This window comes from Protopterus annectens, chromosome 3.part1 (genome assembly GCF_019279795.1).
Source record: "Protopterus annectens isolate FY-2018-M chromosome 3.part1, PAN1.0, whole genome shotgun sequence".
Classification (NCBI taxonomy): domain Eukaryota; kingdom Metazoa; phylum Chordata; order Ceratodontiformes; family Protopteridae; genus Protopterus; species Protopterus annectens.
The window spans coordinates 128,044,418-128,067,329 of record NC_056732.1 but is presented as its reverse complement, the minus strand read 5'-3'; the positions used below and the strand labels follow the sequence as shown (position 1 = coordinate 128,067,329).

The following is a 22,912-nucleotide window of genomic DNA, read 5'->3' as shown; positions in this document are numbered from 1 at the left end:
CATGAGGCAATGATAGCTAGGTGTGGCAGAATTCATCGTGAAGCAAGGAAAGCTAAAAGCACAGGAAGAAAAAAATTGTTCTTAAGGCACTAAAACTGGCAGCAATCTGGGGTCTAGATAATTTTGTCGAACAAACTGAAAATCGAATATGTCTTTGTCAAACTTTATCCATCAAAACTTAATCCATCAAACAATCATTGCAGCAAAGTTTTTCCCAGGGAGAAAAACTAGCTGCCCATTATCGGGAGATTGCCATTTTGCCCATTGCAGTAAGATCTCGGAGTGTGTATATTTAGTTAGGGGGGCTGGGGAGCGCAGCCACCCCCCCCCCCACCTGAGTAGGTTTTAAATTATGTGTTTTTTGTGATGGTCATTAGGGGGCCATGCATTTTTTTTCCCTGGGAAAAACTTTGCTAAAATGATCATTTGATGGATTAAGTTTTGATGGATAAATTTCGACAAAGAGGTATTTAATTTTCAGTTTGTTCGACAAAATGATATAGACCTGCAATCTGAACTGCTGAGTAGCTAACTACACACACTGAAGATAAATGACACTCTGGTCTCTGTCAGCTGTGTACTTTTTGACTTCATCTGCTTCTCTTTGGGTTTGAGTCTCTCTGCAGTCTCTGTAATCCCATTGGCTTTCTCTTGTATGTCTTGTGTGTCTGTAGTGTTTTCTGTCAGTCCCATGGCTGTCTTGTGTGCCTCTGCAGTCTGTCCTGTATGTCTGTAGCTGTCTTTCTGTCTTGTGTGGTGGGATCAGTTTGTCTAATACATCTTGTGTATTTTAACCTTGCTGCAGTGATGCCTTCATCTTGTGATGGTCTTTTCCTGAAGTTTTGTCTTGGTCTTGTGTGTGCGTCTCTGTCCTGTATGTGGGTGTCTCTGTCCTGCATGTGGGTGTCACTGTCCTGTGTGTGGGAGTCTATGTGGGTGTCTGGGAGTCTGTGGGTGTGTCTGTTAGTCTTGCTGTTGTGTTGTCTTTGTCATATGTGTGTCTCTCTTTCCTGCATGTGGGAGTCTGTGTGAGTGTCCTTGTCTTACATATGGGAGTCTGTGTGGGTGTCTCTGTTCTACATGTGGGAGTCTGTGGGTGTCTCTGTCAGTCTTGCTGTAGTGCTGTCTTTCTTTGTTTATATGTGGGTGTCTCTGTCCTACATGTGGGTGTCTGTGTGGGTGTCTCTGTCCTATGTGTGGGAGTCTGTGTGAGCTTGACAGGGAAGGGGGTGTGATAGCAATGTGGTTACACCTTACATCTTCCTGGGTAGGGCTCCCAAGTTGAAACTTGCGGGTGACCACCAAAATGTTAGCACATGCCCTGGTAAAAGTTTTCTGACTGCTCATAACAACACCTTGTTGCAAGGGCATTCTTTTAAAACCATCTACTCCACTGACCTAGCAAACCCTCTAGCTGCTGTCAGCATCATCCAGTAATCCAGTTTCTTTTCCCAATTTGTGATCCCTCCGCTACTACCTCACCCAGCATGCCATTCACCATAGTACTCCAACTTACCTTCTCATCAGCATTTGTCTCACTTCGATCTACCATCTCCATCAACATATGAGTGCACAGACTTTCTTCCTTGAAATCTGCAATATCAACTTCCTTCCTCTGTTACAGAGTCTGCTTGTAATAATTATGTATTTTGTAATATTCTACCCTTAGCCTGCTGTCTTCTTTCCTCTTGGAATTCTCTATGCACAAGTCACAGCCCTCTGTCACCACCTAGTGCTTGAAAAGAGTAGCGAAAAGTCCCATGGTGCCCTGGCAGAATTTCCCCTAGTCAGTTTGGATACCACCTCAGGTCTCCCCTGGAAAGAGGACAATGGCTTAGTGGGACTCACCCAGTCAGCAAACAAACAAATAAAGAGAACAGCCATTCTGAGTGCCTAAGAGATTCATTGAAAAGTAGTACATTTGCAACTTTAATTGTGAGAGTACCCTGGACATATTTTTATAGGAGTAAAAAGTTCATGCTCTAATTTAAGTTTGAACTGCAGTATAAAATATGCTTTCTATCTTCTGAAATCAAGTACCAAGGTTTAATAAATATGCCAATGAGCATGACAGAGAATGTCACAGCTGCATTTTAGTTACAACTAAAAGTAGGTTTACATGTAACTGCAGTGTAGATTAGGAAGTTGCAAAATATGTTCACTTCTGTATTTTCTTTTTGTTTATTTATAGTTTGCTTGCCAGGATAGTCCATGGGGTCATGAAGAGCCCGTTTTCAATGGAGTCCTGGGGAGAAAAGCTCCAGAAAATTACAGATTTAACATAAGAGTAAGTTATTAGAGAAATGTAATGTGACAAATGAAGCAAAATTAAACAAATAGAAAAACATATTAGTAGAGTGCCCATATTAGTACAATGCAGTGAGAGTAATATTTACAGTCAAAGTTTTTAACAGTTTAACATGTTAGCACAATGCAATAACTGAAACAGTCTACATTTTTTAACAGTTATGCTAATTCATGCAGTTAATCTGTAGGCTAATGAACTGTACCATTCTAGGAGTTATGCTAATTCCTAGAGTTTATTAGGGGTACAAAACAGTGGGAGGCTATTGTGAATTATAGCTTATAGAAAGTAGCTATAGTGTAGGGAGATTATGTGGGGCGGGAGCAAGAGCATTCCCATAGTGAAGTCAGGTGTGTGTGAAGTAAGGTTTTGAATGAAGAGAGGCTGCTGGTGGTGTGGATGAGAGGTGGGAGGGAATTCCAATGGCGTGCTAGAGAGGAGGACATTAGATGTTTGCCTGGTGGATGGGCAGGTTTATGCAGTTCAATTAGATTTTGGGAATTAGATTTCAAAAGTCTATTTGGTTGGTGCATTTTAAAGGTGGTGGCAAGAGAGGGACAGAGAGAGGGGGTGAAAATACGTTTGTGTGCTTGTTGTATTGCTTTAGTTGGTAACTTCTCAATTTGATTAACAATATTAAAAAATAATAACAAACTGACAATTCTTTTAAGTGGTGTGCCCTAATTATGAGTGTCGGAAAGTTGCAGCATGAGATTAAATGGTAACAAATAAGTGCATTTGCAAAGTCCTCAGGTTGGTGGGAGGGTCTTTCAGTTACCTGGGGAAATTACTAATAACAGTAATTGACGACAATAAACTGAGGCAGATAAAGCTGTCTGAGCAGACAGAAAACAACTTCTACATTTTAAACATTGGTGTCCGGTAATGCAAATTTTCTGTCACTTGAAGGAGCATACACTGCCAATGCGTGAACTTCTTCAGGCCTGAAGAAGTTCACGCATTGGCAGTGTTCGAAAGCGCTTACTTTATTTGTATATAAAATTGTGTTTTGGAGTGAACCCTTGCCTTTGTTGTTTTTTTCCAGTTTGTTTATGCTTTTGAGTTTACTTAAAAGAGCATCATAACTCTCAACTGTCAAGATGTTTGCAGAATGTCCAGATTTTTGCCTCATATTTTTGGTCTGTTCCTCATACAATTTGTAGTTTTCTGGCAAATCACTGAGGACTGAAGTCACTAGATAATGATCTACATGTAAGTTTCAGACTTCATGTGCCTCAGAAAATGAATGCTAGCTCAAACCCTTTTATTCTAGCAACTTTCCAAGTTTATAAGAGGAGTATTTAAGATCTGCACCTATTTTTGGGCCTTTGTTCCCCCCCACTATTTTCAGCTTTGTCCAGACTTCTTGTGATACGAGGTTAACAGTTACAAGAAGCATTATTAAAGTTTAATATGTGCACATTTAAACTTGAAAATGAAGTGGGACAGGACAACCATTTAATGACATAAAGATAGAACTGTGTGAGCTTCTACGAAAAGGCAAAATATACATGTTTAGCCAGATCTTTTGGTTACATGCAGTGAGTGATGGTAGGGGACTGATGCAAATTTACTGCTCTGTCTGGACAATAAAGAAGCTTGACTTTTTAAACTTTTTGCCATTTATTGTGAATTTCAGAACAATTAAGGAACATTAGCTGTATCTCATTTCAGTTTTCACAATTTTCATAATGACTGATTCTGTAGCTTGTGAAAAGGATGTAGATGAGGGAAATTTACACACAAGAGTGTAAATCATTCTTACACTACTGTTTGTTCTGAGAAAAATAATTGTGAGTCAACCAGCATGGTCCAGGCAAGATAAACTACTGTTTCTTCGCCTTTCTAAAGCACACAGTTTTATAGCAATTGTAATTTGAAGTTTGCGTATATGTTTTTTTTCCCCAAAGGATAAGGTGGGAGCATGTTTTTGTAGACAGATTGTGAGATTAGGAGAGAGAAAAATGTTACTCCAGAAAAAAATAAAAAGAAATATATATAGCATAAGTTTGTGCTAGAATATTGCAGAGCAAGATTTCTCAGAAACCTAAGTTGGGTTAAGGAATAGAAAATAATACATTTCAATTTGATCTCTTAGTATGGAATATTAATGGTTTAGTGGCTAAGAGAAATCAGAAGGTATCAACAATATATATATATATATATATATATATATATATCATGAAAAGTATTGCTGCTTAGATAATAATACTGCTGCAGGCACAATTAGATTCAAAAGAATGTGAGAGCTTTTTGAAGAAGATTGGAAAGGAGAGCTTTTGTCCAGGACTTGAAGGGGAATCGAAAAGGAGAGAATTAATACTAATAAATAAAGGAGTAGGAATAACAGTTAAAGAACAAATGTACGACTAGAAGGGTAGGTTTACAGTGATTCAAGTTCATCGGCCTAGTTTATAAAAAATTACATTGGCCATTGAAAACCACTAAGCAAGATATTAAGCAAATTATGGGGGAGCAGCTTTTCACCAAGGTTGTATAATAGTGGAACTGGAATTTTACTGGAATTAAAGATGATGTTTCATGAGGACTCAGAAGCTAAAATATACAGCATAGTGCATTAGCCCACTAGGCCACTCAACTCCAAAATAAACACATCTGCCAAGTGTCAAACCCGGGCCACTCTCAACTATAGCACACTGCATTAACCCACCATGCTACACAGAAGGTAGATTTTTAGAGAGAGATATATGGACATATTTGCAGATAGATGACGTGTTTACAGAGAGTATATATGCATGGTTCAAGCAGCATATACTTGTCCTCTGATACTGTTGGAGCTTGCACCTTTGCAGATAACATTTCAGAAGCAGGTAAGGGAATTTTCTGAAAAGTATGGGCATTTCCCAATGTATTTTTTTTAAAAAAAGAAGGTATTTAATGAATACGTGGATCAAATTATAAGACTGCAACTTTTATATACTGATGTGAGTAGTAAACTAATAGAAAAGAAGTGACACAGTTGAAAATGAAGGATAAGAAATGAGGTTACTATGAAAGTGAATAAGATGTGGAAGGATAATCATAAATACTTGGAGAATTTACAAAAAGTTAATGATTTACAAAGACAGGAGAGAACTGGTGCATCACAGCAATTAGACAAACTGAGGGAAGCTAGAAATGCAATGCAAGAGTATTTGGAGAAAATAAATGGAGCATAAAGCAAAGCTTTTTTTTTGATAATACACTTTGAGCGACTAAACTGTTAGCACAGCGTGTGAGGCAACAGAAAGTAGAACAATAACAAAAATAAGAAATTAGTTGAATGGTAAAACAGAAGTAGAAGGAGGCAATGGAGGGAATGTAAGTTACTACAGTTTCTCAAAAGAGAAAACTTGCAGAGAAAACCAGTTTAATAAAAAGCAGAGCTTTCGGGCGTAACCCTTCTTCAATACTAATACATTCAAACACTAAACTCTAGAAGCTTAAATACAGGTCTAAAGTTACAAGAAGCATTACTACAGTTCCTTAGATACACAAGATCTGTAAGCTGATGATGATATATGTGGAATGAAAATATATTTCAAGAATTTGCCTCAGGCAATGGAAGAGGACAAAAGGTGTTTGTTAATGAGAACATGAGAAGCTGAAACTAAATTAGCAGTAAGACGTGAGAACACAAGTCGGACTCCTGGAAGTGATAGAATTCCAGTAGATGTATGATGAAGAAGAGAAACGATAATAAATGTTTGGGTAATACTTTTTAATAAAATCCTTATGTGGGTATGTACCCTCAACATAGAGGGAAACAGCGGTGGTAATTACACCAAATGAATGTTAAGGACCATTGCATCCAGGGACCCTTAGACACATTTCAGCATTAAATCATAACTATAAGGTATTCATGACTAATGTTTTTTGGCTTTTCCCGGTTAGGGGTCACCACAGTGGAACTCCGGTCTGCTAATGATTGGCAGTGGAATTTTTACAGTGCCGAGTTGCCAGCCTGATGCCCAGCCTTCAAAGAAGGCACACCCATTCACGCATGCACCTACCTGCATGTCTTTAAATATCACTTGACCGCGGAGAGGACATGCAAATCCACACAGACAGCACTCCAGCTGAAAATCGAATGGGAGAACCTCTTGCTGTGAGACAACAGTGCTAACCGTTGCACCACCGCGGCCCTATTCATGACAATTTTGGCAGAAAGAATGATGAAGATACTAACAAGAATTATATATTTGTACCACTGTGGATTTGTTTGACAAACATTCAGTAAAAATATACTCTTATGATTCAAATACATGCCATAGAGAATAATGTATTGATGTTAACTGGAGTATATGTTGAAAACGTATTTGATAGTTAGTTGGAATTTATGAATAGAACATTGGAGTGATTTGTTTTTCCATCAGAATGGTGGCACTGATGAACACTTGTAAATGTGTACAGGCAATGGTAAAATGTGAAAAAGAACTTTCCAGAACCATTCAGTCTCACAAAGAGAAGTAGACAGGATTGGCAACTCTTAACTTATTTTCATTGCATTTGGAGCAGCTAACAAGCGATATTATATAATATATTATTGAAGGATATAAGAAAAATGAAAATGTAAATGAAAATATTGCACTTTTTGCAGATGACATCATTTTATATTTGCCCCATCCCTGAAGTACAAATAAATATTATATTTGAAAAGTTGAAATATTTTGCTAGTATAACAAGATACAGTATAAATTAAGCAACGTCAAAGGCTGGATTGATAAAAGTTACCACAAAATGTGCAGTATGTGTACACTTAGTACAACCTTTCTGAGTGAACAAACAGCACAAGTATTGTGACAGTGCTGTGCTTGAGTTCAGAAAACGTACACCTTGTGGTAACCTTTAGGAATTCCCCCCAAAAAACTATCGTAATGAATTATGTCCTATCTAGTGATAGAGTTCAGAAGTTTACCTTTTTGTGAGGGCATGAAAACATTCGATGTTTGAGGGTTTGATCAAGGCAAGATGTTAAAGGAAATGGGGGAGAAAACCAGTTAAAATGTTCTAAAAACAAGGTTAGGCAATGGAAATTGTTTATGGATCTCAATTATAAAATACAAACAATTAAATTTTTTTTTTTTTTTTTTTTTCTCAGTAGTTCTATATGAGGCTTAGGCATATATGCATCAACCAAGGAAGAGATGTGCAAAAATATGGAAAAAGAGTTTAAGCAATTTAATTGAGAAAATAAAAAGGAAAGAGTGCAATGGGAAAGTCTGACAATGACAAAGGAGCAATGGAGGCTTAGGATTGCCAGATATGGAAATGTACTGCACAGCTTAGATTAATTTATCTGATGTAAGAATTGGAATATATACCTAAATGGGGTTAACATATATTTCTATATAGATGTCCGGGCAGATTCAGTACAGATGCACAGAGAACATTTTGTGTTACTACATGTATATAAAACTGCTAAACAGATATTTGATTTAAAATAAGTCAGACTGTGGAAAAAGAATATTCCTATAAGATATAATGCATTGAAAAATAAGAACAGAAATGAGGGAAGTCTGGTGGGGATATGAACAAAATAAATAATGAAGCTAAGCAAATACTTGGGCTTTAGGATTTTGATCAATTCATATATACAGGTCTTATGTTACAACTGAAGGAAGATATAAAAAAGTGGGTAAAAGTCACACTAAACCACAGATAGTAAAATATACAGTTGAAACAAGATGGTAAATGAGAGTTGTAAGCAGTGCATTTAAATATATACTATATCAGGAAACGTATCATAGTATAAAACTAAACAAAAGATATTGGCCTGGAAAATTACAAAGGGTTATACCTGATGAAGAATGAAAAGAGATTTATTTATTCCCTATATATGCAACTAAATTAAGAAAATTTGGAATTTTTGCATCAAAATCTTTACATAAATATTTTTTATATTTCAATAAAATGTGAAAAAATGTTCTTTGGTATAAGTGGTAATAGTTGTTAATGTTATTACATAGAGAGTGGATCCTGGGGACATGTTTTTTGGGAATGTTCTAGCTTAACTCAAAATCAACACCTGAGTAATCTACTTAACTGTATAGTTGTAAATCAGTTTAACCTCAGTGACAGTACATTTTTATTTAGTCAGTGCAAAATGACATATGCCAAGGATATGAAAGTATTATTTTTTATTTTAATAATAGCCAGGAAAGATTAAACGGGAAAGTGTAAATCTAAAGAAAAAAACATTAGAATGTGAGTTCAAAAATGCTATGGAGGCCACCAGATGTATGGAACTGAGATATGTAAGGCATCAGAAAAAAAATCAATAAATGGTCTTCATGCAATTTAGCAATGACTAATGATCATGAGCAAAATTCTGGAAAACACTAAGTTGTTAACTTGTTAGCATGAGTAACGTGCAATAATATGAAGAAATTATTAAATAGTGTGGTTACAATGGAAGTTTGACATGCATTTAATAGAAAAGAAAATGTGAATAAAGTAAACAAGTATCCAATTTCTGAATAGTTTTTGTGTATGAGACTTTTTTTTCTGTGTTCTCAGATAAGGGATATTATGGATTTATTGAGCAGATGAGGATAAGTGATTATGTATTTTTGAGCTTCTTAACATCTGTCATTTTAACTAAAAAGCCAAGTTTGAAGTGCCAGGTTTCCAATCCTAGTCCTACCTTAGCTGAGTCTATGCAGAGAGAAGGTGCAGTTCTGAATATTTATCTCAGCAGCTTGTAAACTAAATAGACACTGAAAGTATATTTTCCAGTATATCACATAAATCCTGTTTGTAGGGAAATTCAGTTCCCACATTGTCACAGAGCAGGGAGAAGTAAATATGAGCATTGATAAAGCAGACGTACCATAAAGTTTGAGGGTGATCTTCTTCAGTTTTTGGTAATAGATGATAGCATAGTTGCTGTAATCTGTTTTGCCAACTACTATGTCAATTTTAATTCCATTGGCTGAAGTAAAAATAAAATGAAACAACATAATTAGCGACATAAATTAATTTTATGGTGGAATTATTTAAATGAGTAAAACTCTCAAAAAACTGAAATCAACAAATTATACTTCAGTAAGTTACCATCGCTACTTTCATCCACAGTTACTTTATTGCAATGACATATTTAGTTAATGAATTATTAGTCTTTTGTTGATGTTGACAGAAAAAATATTTACCCTTGTACAACTCTTTTCAAAATGAGGCAGCATAACATTTAAAAAGGAAAATCTAAGAAAGTCTGTATAAGACAGAAAGGAATACATTTTATTTATTGAATGTATTCCTTCTGCAGAAATCAGACTTTTTTAAATAAACTTTACACGTTATGCAAAGAGAATGAAAATATTTAAGATACATTTTGTGTGTGTTTGTGTGTGTGTGTGTGTGTGTGTGTGTGTGTGTGTGTGTGTGTGTGTGTGTGTGTCTGTTTGTAAACTCTTCACTGGATTGCAGTGATATGCAATAAATGGAGGGGGGCAGTTGCAATGACTGGTAGAATGGCATTTAACATAGCAGATTGACAGCTATGTTTGGCACAGACTTTTTAAGAGACATAATGTATGCTTTGGCCAACAGTGCTGTTCTTACCCAAGCACTACAAGAAGGGTGGACAATGGCTTAAGCTGTGCCAGTAGACTGACCCATCCAATAATTTACTTATGAAATATTTTCCTAAGATTTCTAGCTATAAGTGCCCTGTTTCATCTGTACCATTTATGTAACAGCAAAGTGTGTTTTATCTTGCCAGACTTCCATATAACACTAAAAACAAAATAAAAGTGACATTTTACAAGATGACTAATGGAAATCTGAAATCTAAAAAGTACAGATATGTGAGTTTCATCATATCACAAATTGTACATCATTTGTGAACATTAGGATGTGAGCATACCTTTCCTGGTTTTACACACATATGATAACTAATTTTATTTGGTTTATTCAAGATTAAGTTAACTTACTTTTAGGTGATATCATTTGCATGTACAAAACATATTGTTGTCCTGAATGAATTCCTGGGTTATGCCTGTGATTAATACTTTGTCAGTTCTCTACCCCAGTAAACATAATTAAATTAAATTAAATCAATAAATGCTGAAAATGACTATATACTGCTGAAGTGATTGCAATTCTACAGTCTATTAAAACAAATTAAAATTACACTATAATGAGAGAATATGCATTTGTTAAGTGCAGATTACAAACCTTTCTGAGAAAACTTCCCTTTGACCTTCGTTATCTCATACTCTTGTTTAATCTCCCAACACAGTCCATCTCTGTAAGCATTAAAAACAAAACCATATGTTCAAACTTAATTATTTTAATATAAGCAGAAAAAACGGGTATATTATGAACATAGCAAGTTTTATAAAATGAATTCCTTATGAGAATTAGTGATTGAAAATTTGATTTTTAACAGGTATTGGTCACAAGATCAGATATGTGAGTGATTATTTCCACAAAGACTATGAGAAACCCTAAGCTGTATGCAATAATTTAAGTACTTTTTATATAATATCACATGCAGCTAAGCCTAAAAAAATCAATCCCTGGTATAGGAACTGAAAGATTTGTTTAAATTATATTTATAGTTGTTTTGCTTAATGGGCGGCCACAGTGGTACAGCGGTTAGCGTTGCCGCCTCACAGCAAGAGGTTCTCTGGTTCAATCCTCGGTTGGGGTGCCTTCTGTGTGGAGTCTGCATGTCATCCCTGTGGTCGTGTGGGTTTCCTCCAGGTGCTCCAGTTTCCTCACACATCCCAAAGACATGCTGTAAGTAGATTGGGCAATCTAAATTGGCCCTAGGCATAAGTGTGTGTGCGTGTGTGCCTTTTGTGGAAGGTTGGGTGCCGGGCTGGCAACTTGACACCATAAAACTCTACTGCCAATCATGGCAAGCAAGGTGACCCCTATCCGGGAAAAGCCAGAAGAAGACGATAGTTGTTTTGCTTATTAATATAGCAAAGTAAAGAATTTTAGTGGTAGTTAGGAAAAAATATTTACCATCTAGGCTGAAAAATGTACTGATTTAGTAAATATACATGCAAAAAAATAAATAAATTTATGGTGTAATTTGGGGTCCACTGTGGGAAAAAAATGATGCATAACCTACAAACAGCAAGCTAAACAAGTCATATTCCAAAACACACCTAACAAAGCTGTGGGCAACATCAAGAATAAAGCATTTTCCTACAAGGTAGCAAGCCAGCCTGTAAAACATTAATATGGTGGACTTTACCCCCATACCTGCTTTACCCATGTATACTAACTTCATGGTCAGGCAAAAGTGGGAAACTGCCTACAAGGGTGATAAGGTGCCCACTTTACTAAGATTTCATAGTATACCTGATTATTGTTAAAACATTTCAGGACAAATAAATTTGGTAAGCTGATCAGGGAAACTGCATGCAAAGAGATACCATGTATCAAATGATAGATCTCAAGTTATTGTTAATTTCTTTCATTAGTAAGAATGACATCTTCATTTTAGAGCTGTATTTTCCTATAGCAATCATACCTCTCAACCTCTTGGAGCAGGAAATCTGGACACAACTATAAACAATGGGAGGACAAAGGCCCAAAAATTGGGACACTTTTTAAATATTGCTCTTATAAACTTAGAAAGTAGATAGAATAACAAGTTTTGCAGTTGTGTGAATTTTCTCAAGGGTATGAAGTCTGAAACTCAAATGTCTGTCATTATTTTCTGACTTAAATCTTCAATGATTTGCCAGAAAACCACAATTTTAAGAAAAATGGACCGAAATTGTGAGACAAAAATCTAGACATTCTGTGAAAATCTGTACAGCTGATAGGTATAGTAACAATGGATCCCCATCTAATATTCAAAACGCTATATCATCAATTTTTTTTCTCAAGACGAAAATTGTAAAAACAAAATACCCAAATGGCAAATGTTTCCCAGGGCAAGTATATACTTGCCCAACATGCCCTTTTCTACACTGTAGTGCGATCACGGAGTTGGTATATATAGTTGGGGGTGCGGGGGGCTTCTGGTGGGTTTGGGGGGTGTAACCCCCCACCTAGGTGGTGTTATTTACTCCAGTGTGTGTTTCGTTGGAGTTTGGAGTTTGGATAAGTGTTTACTTGCCCTGGGAAACATTCGCCATTTGGGTATTTAATTTTCCTGATTTTCACCTCAAGAAAACTAAATGCAATGATGAAGCAATATGTATATCCATTTCCTATAAATCTGTTCCATATCCTAATTCTAGCAGTGTTAATGACAATTAAATGGTAGTTTCTAAAATACAGGTGAAAATAAAACACTATAAAAACACTATAATAACAAGAATACTTCATTCAATCACTTAAGGAATTGGTTGGTACGTGGCATTGAAAATTGTAGGTGCACACAAGACACTGCCCACCTTTTTTTTTTTTTTACTTAAGTTTGTATTTTGACAGCAACTTGTTTCATTTGGGTAATGAATTAGGATTTATTCAAGGTGTACAAAATAAGTACTTTGGACATACATACTAGATAAAGAACATTAATCAGAACTCAATAATACTTCATAGTTTATAGTTATATAGTATGCTAACAACCACCAGGGGCCTTTATAAGCTGTGTGGTCCAACACAAATGTGTCCCCAAGTATCATGCATGTTTACAGAGGGTGTATGTTAGGAAGTTTAGAGAGGTTATTTGGGGGGTATGTTACTTTTTGCATTACTGTCCCCCTTTCTCTGTCAGAGACATGAGAGAAACCTGGTGTGGATTTCCGATGCCCCATCCATTGGAGAAGGTTATATTTAAACAGGGTTAGTGATGGACTCTGCTTCACATGAATGGGGAGCCTGTTCCAGAGCATGGAGATTCTCTGAGACACATATTTGTATCAGCAACACGTCGTATTTATGTTGCAAGTAAAACTTAAATCCTTGGATCTAGTAGTTCTGATGCTGTTCATTTTGCAGATGTGCATAAGGTCCATCACAACTGGATCTGAGGATGCCTTGTATGCCAGGCAGAGATCATCTTCCATTAGCCTGCAAGACACAAAGTAAAGAGATAGGGCTGTAAGGCAAGCCATACATATCCTAGATTCTCATGGTAAGGGACCGTTGTGGTCATTCCAGCTTTTGCATATATCTGGTCAGGTACATGCCGAATAGGACATTATACTAAATGATGGGTCTGATAAGGGCCAAATAAAGTGGAACTATGACTTCCTTGGATCTGGATGCCATGCCCTTACTTATAAGTTGAGCGACATAGAATGATATTCTTGGCTCAATGTTAGTGAAATGCCAGATCACTGTCTACATATGTTCCAAGATCCCTGTCTACTGGGCCAGCTCTTAGGGGTGTCTTATTAATGAAGAAACTAGCCAAGGTGGCACTTTTCCCAAAAGGCACTGTAATGCATTTTTGGCATTGTGTTTTAGTCCATGACTTTGGCACCAGCCATTTGTCTTTGTTAGACCATCTTGTAAGATGTTTGTGTCATGGGAGAAATCTATGACAGCTCTCAATTTGCAGTCATCTGCAAACTTGGTCAGCCAAAGACCCTTGACGTTACCCTTTACCTATTAGGAATGGTCCCAGCATAGAGCCCTGAAGTACCCCAATAGTGGCTGGTCTCTTAGTGAATTTTTCTCCTGATGCCATCACGTGCAGGGTGGGTGCAATGATGTAAATGCCTGCAGATTGGTTTGTGGTCAGGGCAGGCCAGGCAGTGCACACAGCACATCTTTCTTCCCCGGCTCCTCCTACAAATATGTAAACATGGCTGCACAGACTCACTCACATGTGCATGTGAGAAACGCTTGCCTTATTTGCTTAATGGCTGCAGACTTCCTCCACCAGGTAAAAATGTTGTATTAAAACTTCTGTGTGTGAGTGTACTGTGAGAGAAAAGCTTATTTTACTTAATGGCTGCACTCCGCTGCACCAGCTGCAGGCTTTCTCATCCAACTATGTGCCATGATGTGCGTGCATGTTTAATTGCTTAATGGCTGCAGCCTGCAGGCTTCCCCCACTAGGTAAATAAATGTATTAAAATATATATGTGTGAGAAAAAAGCTTATTTTACTTAATGGCTGCACTCCGGTGCAGGCTTCCTCCTCTGAACTAAACATATTGTGCGTTGGCTTATACAAGAGAATTAGCGGCTGCAGGGCAGGCTTCCTCCTCCGAACTAAACTTATTGTGCATTGGCTTGTGCAAGAGAATTAATGGCTGCAGGGCAGGCTTCCTCCTCCGAACTAAACTTATTGTGCGTTGGCTTGTGCAAGAGAATTAATGGCTGCAGGGCAGGCTTCCTCCTCCAAACTAAACTTATTGTGCGTTGGCTTGTCCAAGAGAATTAACGGCTGCAGGGCAGGCTTCCTCCTCCTCCTAAAAAATTATATCTGCATGCGAGAGAATTAACAGCTGCAAAATGGCAGGAGAAACACTTTTACTTAACAGCAGGCCTCTAGTACATTATCAGTCTGTTTTAAGAGACTGTTATGACAAAGTAAATGAGACACTCACAGCGCAGACTAGACTAGGATGGTGAATGAATTTGTGAGTTTTTGAGGAAGAATATTAAACTTGAAGGAAAGGCATACAACTGATCTGTTTTACAAGAATGAAGTAATAAATTAAAGGATTTAAAACTGTTGCAAAGTAACAGATTAAGCTTGCAGTGTTTTTTATAACTGTTTGGATCATCAATGGATGGTCCATTTTGGAAAAATGGGTGGCTAAATATAATCTAGACTGGAACAATAATATATTTTTACAGTTTCTAAATGTGCACCTAGCATAAGGAGTCTAACAATCTTATGAGAAACATTAAGATCTCTCTGGACTTTTCATATAATTTAATCTAATTTACACACTATTTAAATGTCAATACTAGGTCAAGCCAGACTCCAAAGTAATTAAACTGAGTTACTTTTTCTGTGTTTTTTGCCCGAAGGTGTGGAAATGCTCCCCGAACACTATTTCAGTAAGGAAGGTCACTGAATGCTGACCTATTCTATATCACACCAGATTCCCATTTAACACCACCACCATGTGCCATTCTAACACAGGGCCTTTGATTCATATTGCATGTAGTAAAAATGAATGGTATTCCTTCCTGCAGTCCTGTGCATTACAGACCTGCACTTGTTCACAGACACCTCCATAAACTGCCACTGATTTTACAGAGTATCCCTGATTTTTTTTTTTTCTTTTCATATTTTTGCCCTGCCTCTGACAGATAAATCAGACGTTTGAATTGTGTGTGATAGAGAAACAGCAGGAGTGTGATATGGCAGGCATTACTTTATAGGTTGCAAGGAAGGTTGGTATGTGGAGAAACTATGCTTAACTTATTTACTTTGAGAAACAGCAGGAGAAACAGCTGAGGGTGTGTGTGTCTTACATTTATTGGCACTGTGTGGAGTCTGCATGTCATCCTGCAGTTGAGTAGCATTCGGAAGACATGCATGAATGGGCGTGCCTTCATTGAAGGTTGGGTGTCGAGCTGGCACCGCAGCACCATGAAAATCTACTGCCAATCATTAGCGGACCGGAGTTCCGCTGTGGCGACCCCTAACCGGGAAAAGACGAAAGAAAAACAACTGCTTTAGCAGGAGGGGGTTGTGATTCATAGGTGCTTATTAACAGCTGCAGCCAGTACTTTTGAGAAATGGGAAGAGATGCTTTGTGCTTTTACTTAATGACAGTACTTTTGAACTTTTACTTAAAAAGTGTGTAGTGTGTGTGTGTGTGTGTGTGTGTGTGTGTGTGTGTGTGTGTGTGTGTGTGTGTGTGTGTGTGTGTGTGTGTGTGTGTGTGTAGTGTGTAGTGTGTAGTGTTTGTAGCATGTGTGTGTGTGTTCCTGTCTTTCAGGAAACGCTTGGTAATACAAAACATTTTAGTCTAGCAACTTTTCTAAGATTATACAAGCAATGTTTAGATTATGTCCCTGGTTTTGGGCTTTAGCCTCCCCCCCATACATTTTGGCTTTTTCCAGATTCTTGTGCTGCATAGTTCTTCAGGGGGAGAGATGCTTAGTGATGCTTATGCCAAGTCTGTTTGTAGCACAACAGGTAGAATACTTGTTTTTGATGCAGAAGTTATGGGTTGTACTCCCATAGTATGTAGATGGATTGCTGATACTGTATTGTTAAAGGGGGTGGATGCTGCAGTCCAGAGAATGTCCTCTTTGGCGAAGATACAGAATAATTATGAACTTGCTATCAGTTTGACATCCATTCCCTATTGCAATATTACTAGCTTATCATTTTTTAATGTAACATGGGCAATTTATTCTTCAAGTGCAACAGTACTTTACTTGTAGACGAAACAAAATATAAAGTTGTTTGCTAGCAGCAAACATCTCTCTATTGTGGAATTATCTGACTTTTACTTCTGCAGAGATTGTGCATATTTACTGATACTGGTGGATTGTAGAAGTTTGAGTAGGCTTTTTATGATGGAAATGTTCTGAATTGGGGAGTTTTGTCATTATTGGTTCATGCATTTTGTTTCATTGTTTACTGGAAAAATGTTCAAAGCAATAAATTTAAAATGCGTTCTAACAAGTTTGATGTATTATTATACAAGGAATATAATTTAATACAGTTAGGAAGGTGTATCAAAGAACACATGTATGTTTTGTGTGCAAGCTGCCTATGATTTGAAAACAGCCCATAAGTAATCTTTATCCATATCCATATCCAGATGCATTTTCTTTGGATGTGGATTTCAATGCTGTTTCAATGAATGTGAGTTTCAAGGGCAGAGAAGTTTTAATGCCAAGTCTATTTTCATTGTGAGACTGTATTGCTTTGTTTAGCACAGAATTAGTGTTTGTGCTATAAAATGTAAAATAAAATCCAAATAGTCATTGTAGAAGTAAAGCAGTATGCACATTACAGTGTTTATGGTAAATGAGGCAAAATAGCCAAGTAATGGGACAATTCCATTGGAGTGGGTGGGATTACATAATTATGTATGCAAATTTTGTTAATCAGCACACAAATCTGTACCTATTTTTCATGGCCTTTGGCCAGATTTTTGATGTTTCCAGATTGAGAGGTATGTTTCCAGCTATTTAGTAGGCATCCCAGGATATTGTCAGGACCCACTGAGGCTGTGTTTTTGGCCTTAAGTGCCACCAGGACCTGCTCACTGTTAATAGTTCAGATGAAGTTTGGGTTCCCCTTCATAACATTGCAACTCAGTTCATCGACTCTAAAAATGGTGAGATGAAAACACTGTTAACTGCAGAAGCACAAAGTCCCGGAACATTGTCTTTCCTCTCCAGGAAAGTAACCACTTGACCACCATGGTGAACTTTGCCCTTTCTCCATTGTAGTGTGATCTGGGATTTGGTATATTTAAGTGGGGGGACAAGCCTCCCAGAGAGGAAAGACGATGTTCTGTGACTTCGTGCTTCTGCAGTTATGACGTTTTCTTCTTTACATTTTTAGAGTTAATGAACTGGGCTGCAACATTATGAAGGTAAACCGAAGTTTGAGCTGAATTTCTCAGTCAGCAAAGTTGCTATGTCACTGTGCTCAATGAAGGTGGCACCGTTGACCACCATTTCAGGACACTGCTGTGTGCTGCCATTGACGTTTCAGACATAGCTGTAGAAGGCCATGTAACTTTCTTTACCCTGAGGCTACCGAGACCTCATAATTGGCCTTGTTGGACTTTGAACAGGAAATTCTGATGACTAATTGTTTAATTATAGAAATCCTATCATTATGAACATTGCTCCTCCTGATTTTAGCATGACTTTTTTTGTTATATACACTATTAAGGTTAGGATTACACCAGTGTGGTTTGTTTTTAGTTTGTTTTGGCTTGCTTCTATTAGCTACAGCAGTATGCATACAGCCATTTGTATGGTCTCTGAACAATTCTGCATGTGAACTCAAGGTTGGGAGGGACATTGCATTTTGATAAACAATTGCTTAATAGGGTGTAGCTTGCTTTGGAATAGTTCCTAACTGTTACAGGGTTTCTTGGGGTTACCAAGTTGATTTTTATTCCAAAAGAAACAGCTCTGTGGTCCAGTCTCACCAGTCAGGGTGTGACATTGGGGAGTGCAGAGCTGTCCCATATTGGTGATTACCAGGTCCAGTATGTTTGTACCTCTGGAGGGTGTGTGCACTGGTCAAGGGTACTTGTATTAGTAAAGTCCAGGAATCATTGTGCCTGTGAGTATGAGCAATGTTGTTTCCCAGTCCATATAGGGGTAGTTTGTCTTTCATGAGTACATTATTTTGTTTAATGGTGAGTGCCTCCAGTAGGTCTAGGTATGAGCTATTAGATTCTATGGATAGAGGGTAACCTATAGCTTGCTAGGTTATGGTATTGTCTCAGGTCATTAACACCCACATGGACTATGACAGAATCATACTAGTGGTATAGTGACTTGAGTACATGTGCAACTTTGTGGATCCTGGCTCCAGAGAAGCAACTAGCTGTTATATTCTCCTTTTTTAGTCCAGTGAGAGGGGCATCTATGTGCCTTACAATGGAGACGTGTATGACAAGAGTCCTGGGTAATGTATTGGCTTGCCTCATGTGCTTTGCTCTTGGGGCTGCACTAGGTTTAGGATTATATGGGGTGTTTGTTGTTTGTTGTTTTTTATGAGTGCTTTACAGATTGTTGAGGATAGACCTTACTGTTTATAGGCTTAGGAGGTCTTTGAGGTTTGAGAAGATTGCTTTTTACTGCCACAGCATAGGTTGGTCTATGTGTGTGGTGTGCATGTTCTTGACAGCCATGTTTGTATGCAAGATTTTTGCCTACACTGAAATTGTATATGTGCATCTCTCACATACTTGTTTGTTTTTTCAAGGTTTAAATGGTTGTTGTGAACATGAGACAATTACTAAATTGTCTCAGGATGCCCATACCCACCAAGCTAGCTATGGAGACATTTGGAAATTGCATATCCATGTTGTGTAGTTGGCTCGGCTGCTGTAAGTTGTGAACTGTGTTACACAGTTCTCCTTAGGTTTTGCCACTACAGTAGGTTAGATTGTGCTAAGATGTGCAAATTAGCTGCTTTAAGTTTGTCTCCACACAATGGTTTTGTTTTAGCCACACTAAGTTACAGGTTTCAGTTCTAATGGAAGTTTTATAGATAAAATTTACTTTTTGGGTGTTTATGTCTGTACAGGGCACTGCTACCTTCTTGATGTAATAACACCAAGTAAGATTGTTTGTGAGTGTAATGCTACAACAAAAGTTAAAACTATCTTGACAAGGCAATTTCAAGTATTAGGGACCTTTAGAATGATTTACAGGCAAAAATCAATAAATAAAGCAAAAATGAAGCAGCAGCACTGTAAACAGTTAAATGAATTAAAAAACAATAAAATAAATCTCCTATTTTCCCCGGATGGAACAAGATTAACTCAGGACCCCATCAGAATGTGGCTCGGGTGACAAGCAGATGGGAGCTATAGTAAAATTAGCAGGAGACAATCTGCAGTAAGGGAGGTTTAATCAGTTGCAATACTTATTTGCTGGGTGGGCAGTTAATATTATGGATAAATGGAAAACAATGGGTGCAAAGTATTTAAATAGGTCACGCAATAGACAATAGCAATGAAAGAGGGGAGGAAGGGACTCTGGAAGTCAAATTACCATAAAGAGTGGAAACCAGAGACACAGCCTTTTAAAACCACATCAAGAAAAGGGTGGGAGAGTTGGGGAGAAATTTCAAACTGGAGCTCAAGTCCTGTAGTTAAAATTTCAGAAATGTTTACCTTAATTCCTCAGTGGGGGAGCAGACACGAAGAACAGGGGAAAAACAGTGGAAAGTTAAACAGGAAGGCATTGTAATACAACTTTAAGCAGCTATATACAACTGTAAAAAGTACTGAAGCACAAATCCTGGAGCAGAATTCACAGTACTGCCTCTACTGCAACTATACTCTCAACCTCTTAGAGCAAGAAATCTGGACAAAGCCATAAATAAAAGTCAGACAAAGGCCCAAAAATATGGACACTTTTTAAATATTGTTCTTATAAACTTAGAAAGTTGATAGAATAACAGGTTGCGCATTAGCACAAATTTTCTGAAGGGTATGAAGTTTGAAACTGAAATGTCTCTCATTATTTTCTAACATCAATCTTTAATTATTTGCCACCAATTTGCTAGAAAATCACAATTTTACAAAAAAAATGGACCAAAAATATGAGTCAAAAATCTGGACATTCTGCAAAAATCTGTACATTTGAGAGGTATGCACAATCCCGCTACAGACTAAGGCACCAGATTATTGGAATACAACTTTAAGTAGGTACATACAACAATAAAAAGTACTGAAGTACTCCTCCTGGAGCAGAATTCACAATACTACCACTACTGCAATCCCACCACAGATTAAGGTGCCAGATTATGCAGAAATGTATCAATAATACTTAATAAATGAGTAAATGAGGCTCAAATCTGGCAGCAGATCACAGTCCTGCCACATCTGTGAAAGAAGCTATAAGATTGTCTAGACTGAGTTCAAAATACAAAAAATCTACGTTTTACATTTAATGAACATTACTAGTATAGTACTTTCCATTCTTACATGTTATTCTACTTAAGGTAATGTAAGTGTGGTATAATGTATAAATACTAAAACTGTTTATTAGACTAGTAAAGTGAATGAGAGAAGCATAATTTCATATCAAATACATTCTGAGCATTTCTACATTTAGCCTCTAGCATCTCTGACTTGGGTCAAACAAGTATTTGACATTGGAGCTGAGGAGGTATGAAGAAATGGGAATGTCCATCACTAGAGAGGTGATTTCACTTAGTGAATGCCAGGTAGAAATTTGGGTTGTAAGAAATCATTAAAGTCTGTGCATATTACGTGGTAAATATAACATTCATGAGGTAGTTAGAAAATTTGCTACCACTGCTCTTGAAATGCTGTCTCAGTAATTTCCTGTATGGTCTGAGTCGGGATGCTCTGCATATAAACATCTTGCAAGTAGACCCTCCTATGGCTATGGGCTACATGGTCTAGAAAGCAATTTCTGTAGCACTGTATGCTCTCAGTCTCTGTGCATTATGTCACTGTGCAGTTAGTGCATGTTGTCCCACAAGACATCGCTACAATACTAATAGTAGCCTTCTGTGCCTGAATTACCGCCCGCACATTTTCTGGTTACAACTAAGTGTTCAGGGTGTATCAGGTTTAGACCTTGAGTCATGGTGGTGATGTAACCTCAGCATCTCTCCCTTATGGTGAATACGCACACCTCAGATGTGGTGTGCGGGTCAAATGCTTTGTATTGTGGGGATAAAGGTGGATCGCATGAGGGACTCACAAGAGCAGGATGCCCATCATGCACTGATGATCCTGTGTCCTCAGTCTGTACCCACATAGGACATCTGTAATGAGGGTTGTGGATAACCCCCTTTCTCTAGTATTTCAGACAGTGCCACTGTGTCAACAGACTGTACCATTTAAATATTGTTGTCACTGTAAGCCATGGTGCCGTATGAAAGTTGGAAGTCACAAGACACAATTATTATCTAGTACACTTCTGCCTTTCTTAGTCGCTTTGGCATTCATTCTGGTATTCAAGAATGCACAACTCTTGGATGTGTTGACAGACATACCTTGCCATGCAGAAAGCTTTCTTAGTAGACCAGAGGTACCAGTAAGGAATGATACGCAGTTAAACATTGGTCAGTCATTCCCTTCGACCATGTAATATTCTGTACTATACTGCACTGTAATGAAAATTACTAACCCGCTGCTTTCCAGTCTGACATGTGGGTGGTTTATGTCAGCCCAGCTCCTACATCTGAGACACTTACAGGTATGAGGCACCACTCTCCTGTCTGGCAATGAACACCAAAAATGCACTTAATTGTTTATTCTCCACACCCTTCTCCTAGCTACTGAAATTTTCTAAACATTGCCTTCTTTGGGTGCCTATGCCAGTACCTGCACACCTGTGGATGAAACTTGTTAGTCAGTGCATGTGCATGGTTTGGTATGTTATGTTATGGGATGTATATACCTATGACCACAGATGCCTTCCCCCATTTTTAGCTTCTGGCTATCAGCTGCAGTTACTCTCCCCATGTACATACTGCGGTCATGGTCACAGCCTTCCCCCATGCAATTTGTTATCAGTTGCAGCAACTGCTATGCCCAGCCTCCTCTGATCCATTTACATAATGTATTAATGCCTCAACATATGGCCCCAGAAATCTAGATTTCTTTCTCTTGTGAGATGCCCTTCTGATGGTTTCTGTTATTGAGTGTTTGCACACCCCATGCCACAGGCAGATGGTGTCATGGGCACTCAGTCAGGCATACACCATTATATCTGCCACAGACATCCACCACAGGGTTTGCATTTATTGTTGAGGTACTTTACCAGGCAGGGTTCCTTTATTACTCTGTGAAGCATCATTTATACAGAATCTATAGTGTAGGTTTCCCTGTGGAATTATTGTAAGCAGTGTTCTGAAAAATAATAGGGCGGCGGTGCAGCAGTTAGCATTGCTGCCTGACAGCAAGAGGTTCTCTGATTCAATCCTCAGCTGGCGTGCCTTTTGTGTAGAGTCTGCGTGTCCTCCCTCTGGTTGCATGGGTTTCCACCAGGTGCTCTAGTTTCCTCCCACATCCCAAAGACATGCTGTAGG

General features: G+C 37.9%; 1 protein-coding gene across 1 annotated transcript in view; it reads right to left on the bottom strand.

The window, feature by feature from the left end:
• The window catches only part of C8G (complement C8 gamma chain), a 161,802-nt gene that overhangs the window by 61,848 nt on the left and 77,042 nt on the right, over window positions 1-22,912 (bottom strand). The window contains exons 3-4 of the mRNA XM_044066653.1: window positions 10,484-10,554; window positions 9,138-9,239 (exon numbers count right to left, since the gene is read on the bottom strand). Of these exons, the coding sequence (XP_043922588.1) occupies window positions 9,138-9,239; window positions 10,484-10,554 (173 nt within the window). The remainder of the gene's footprint in view (window positions 1-9,137; window positions 9,240-10,483; window positions 10,555-22,912) is intronic.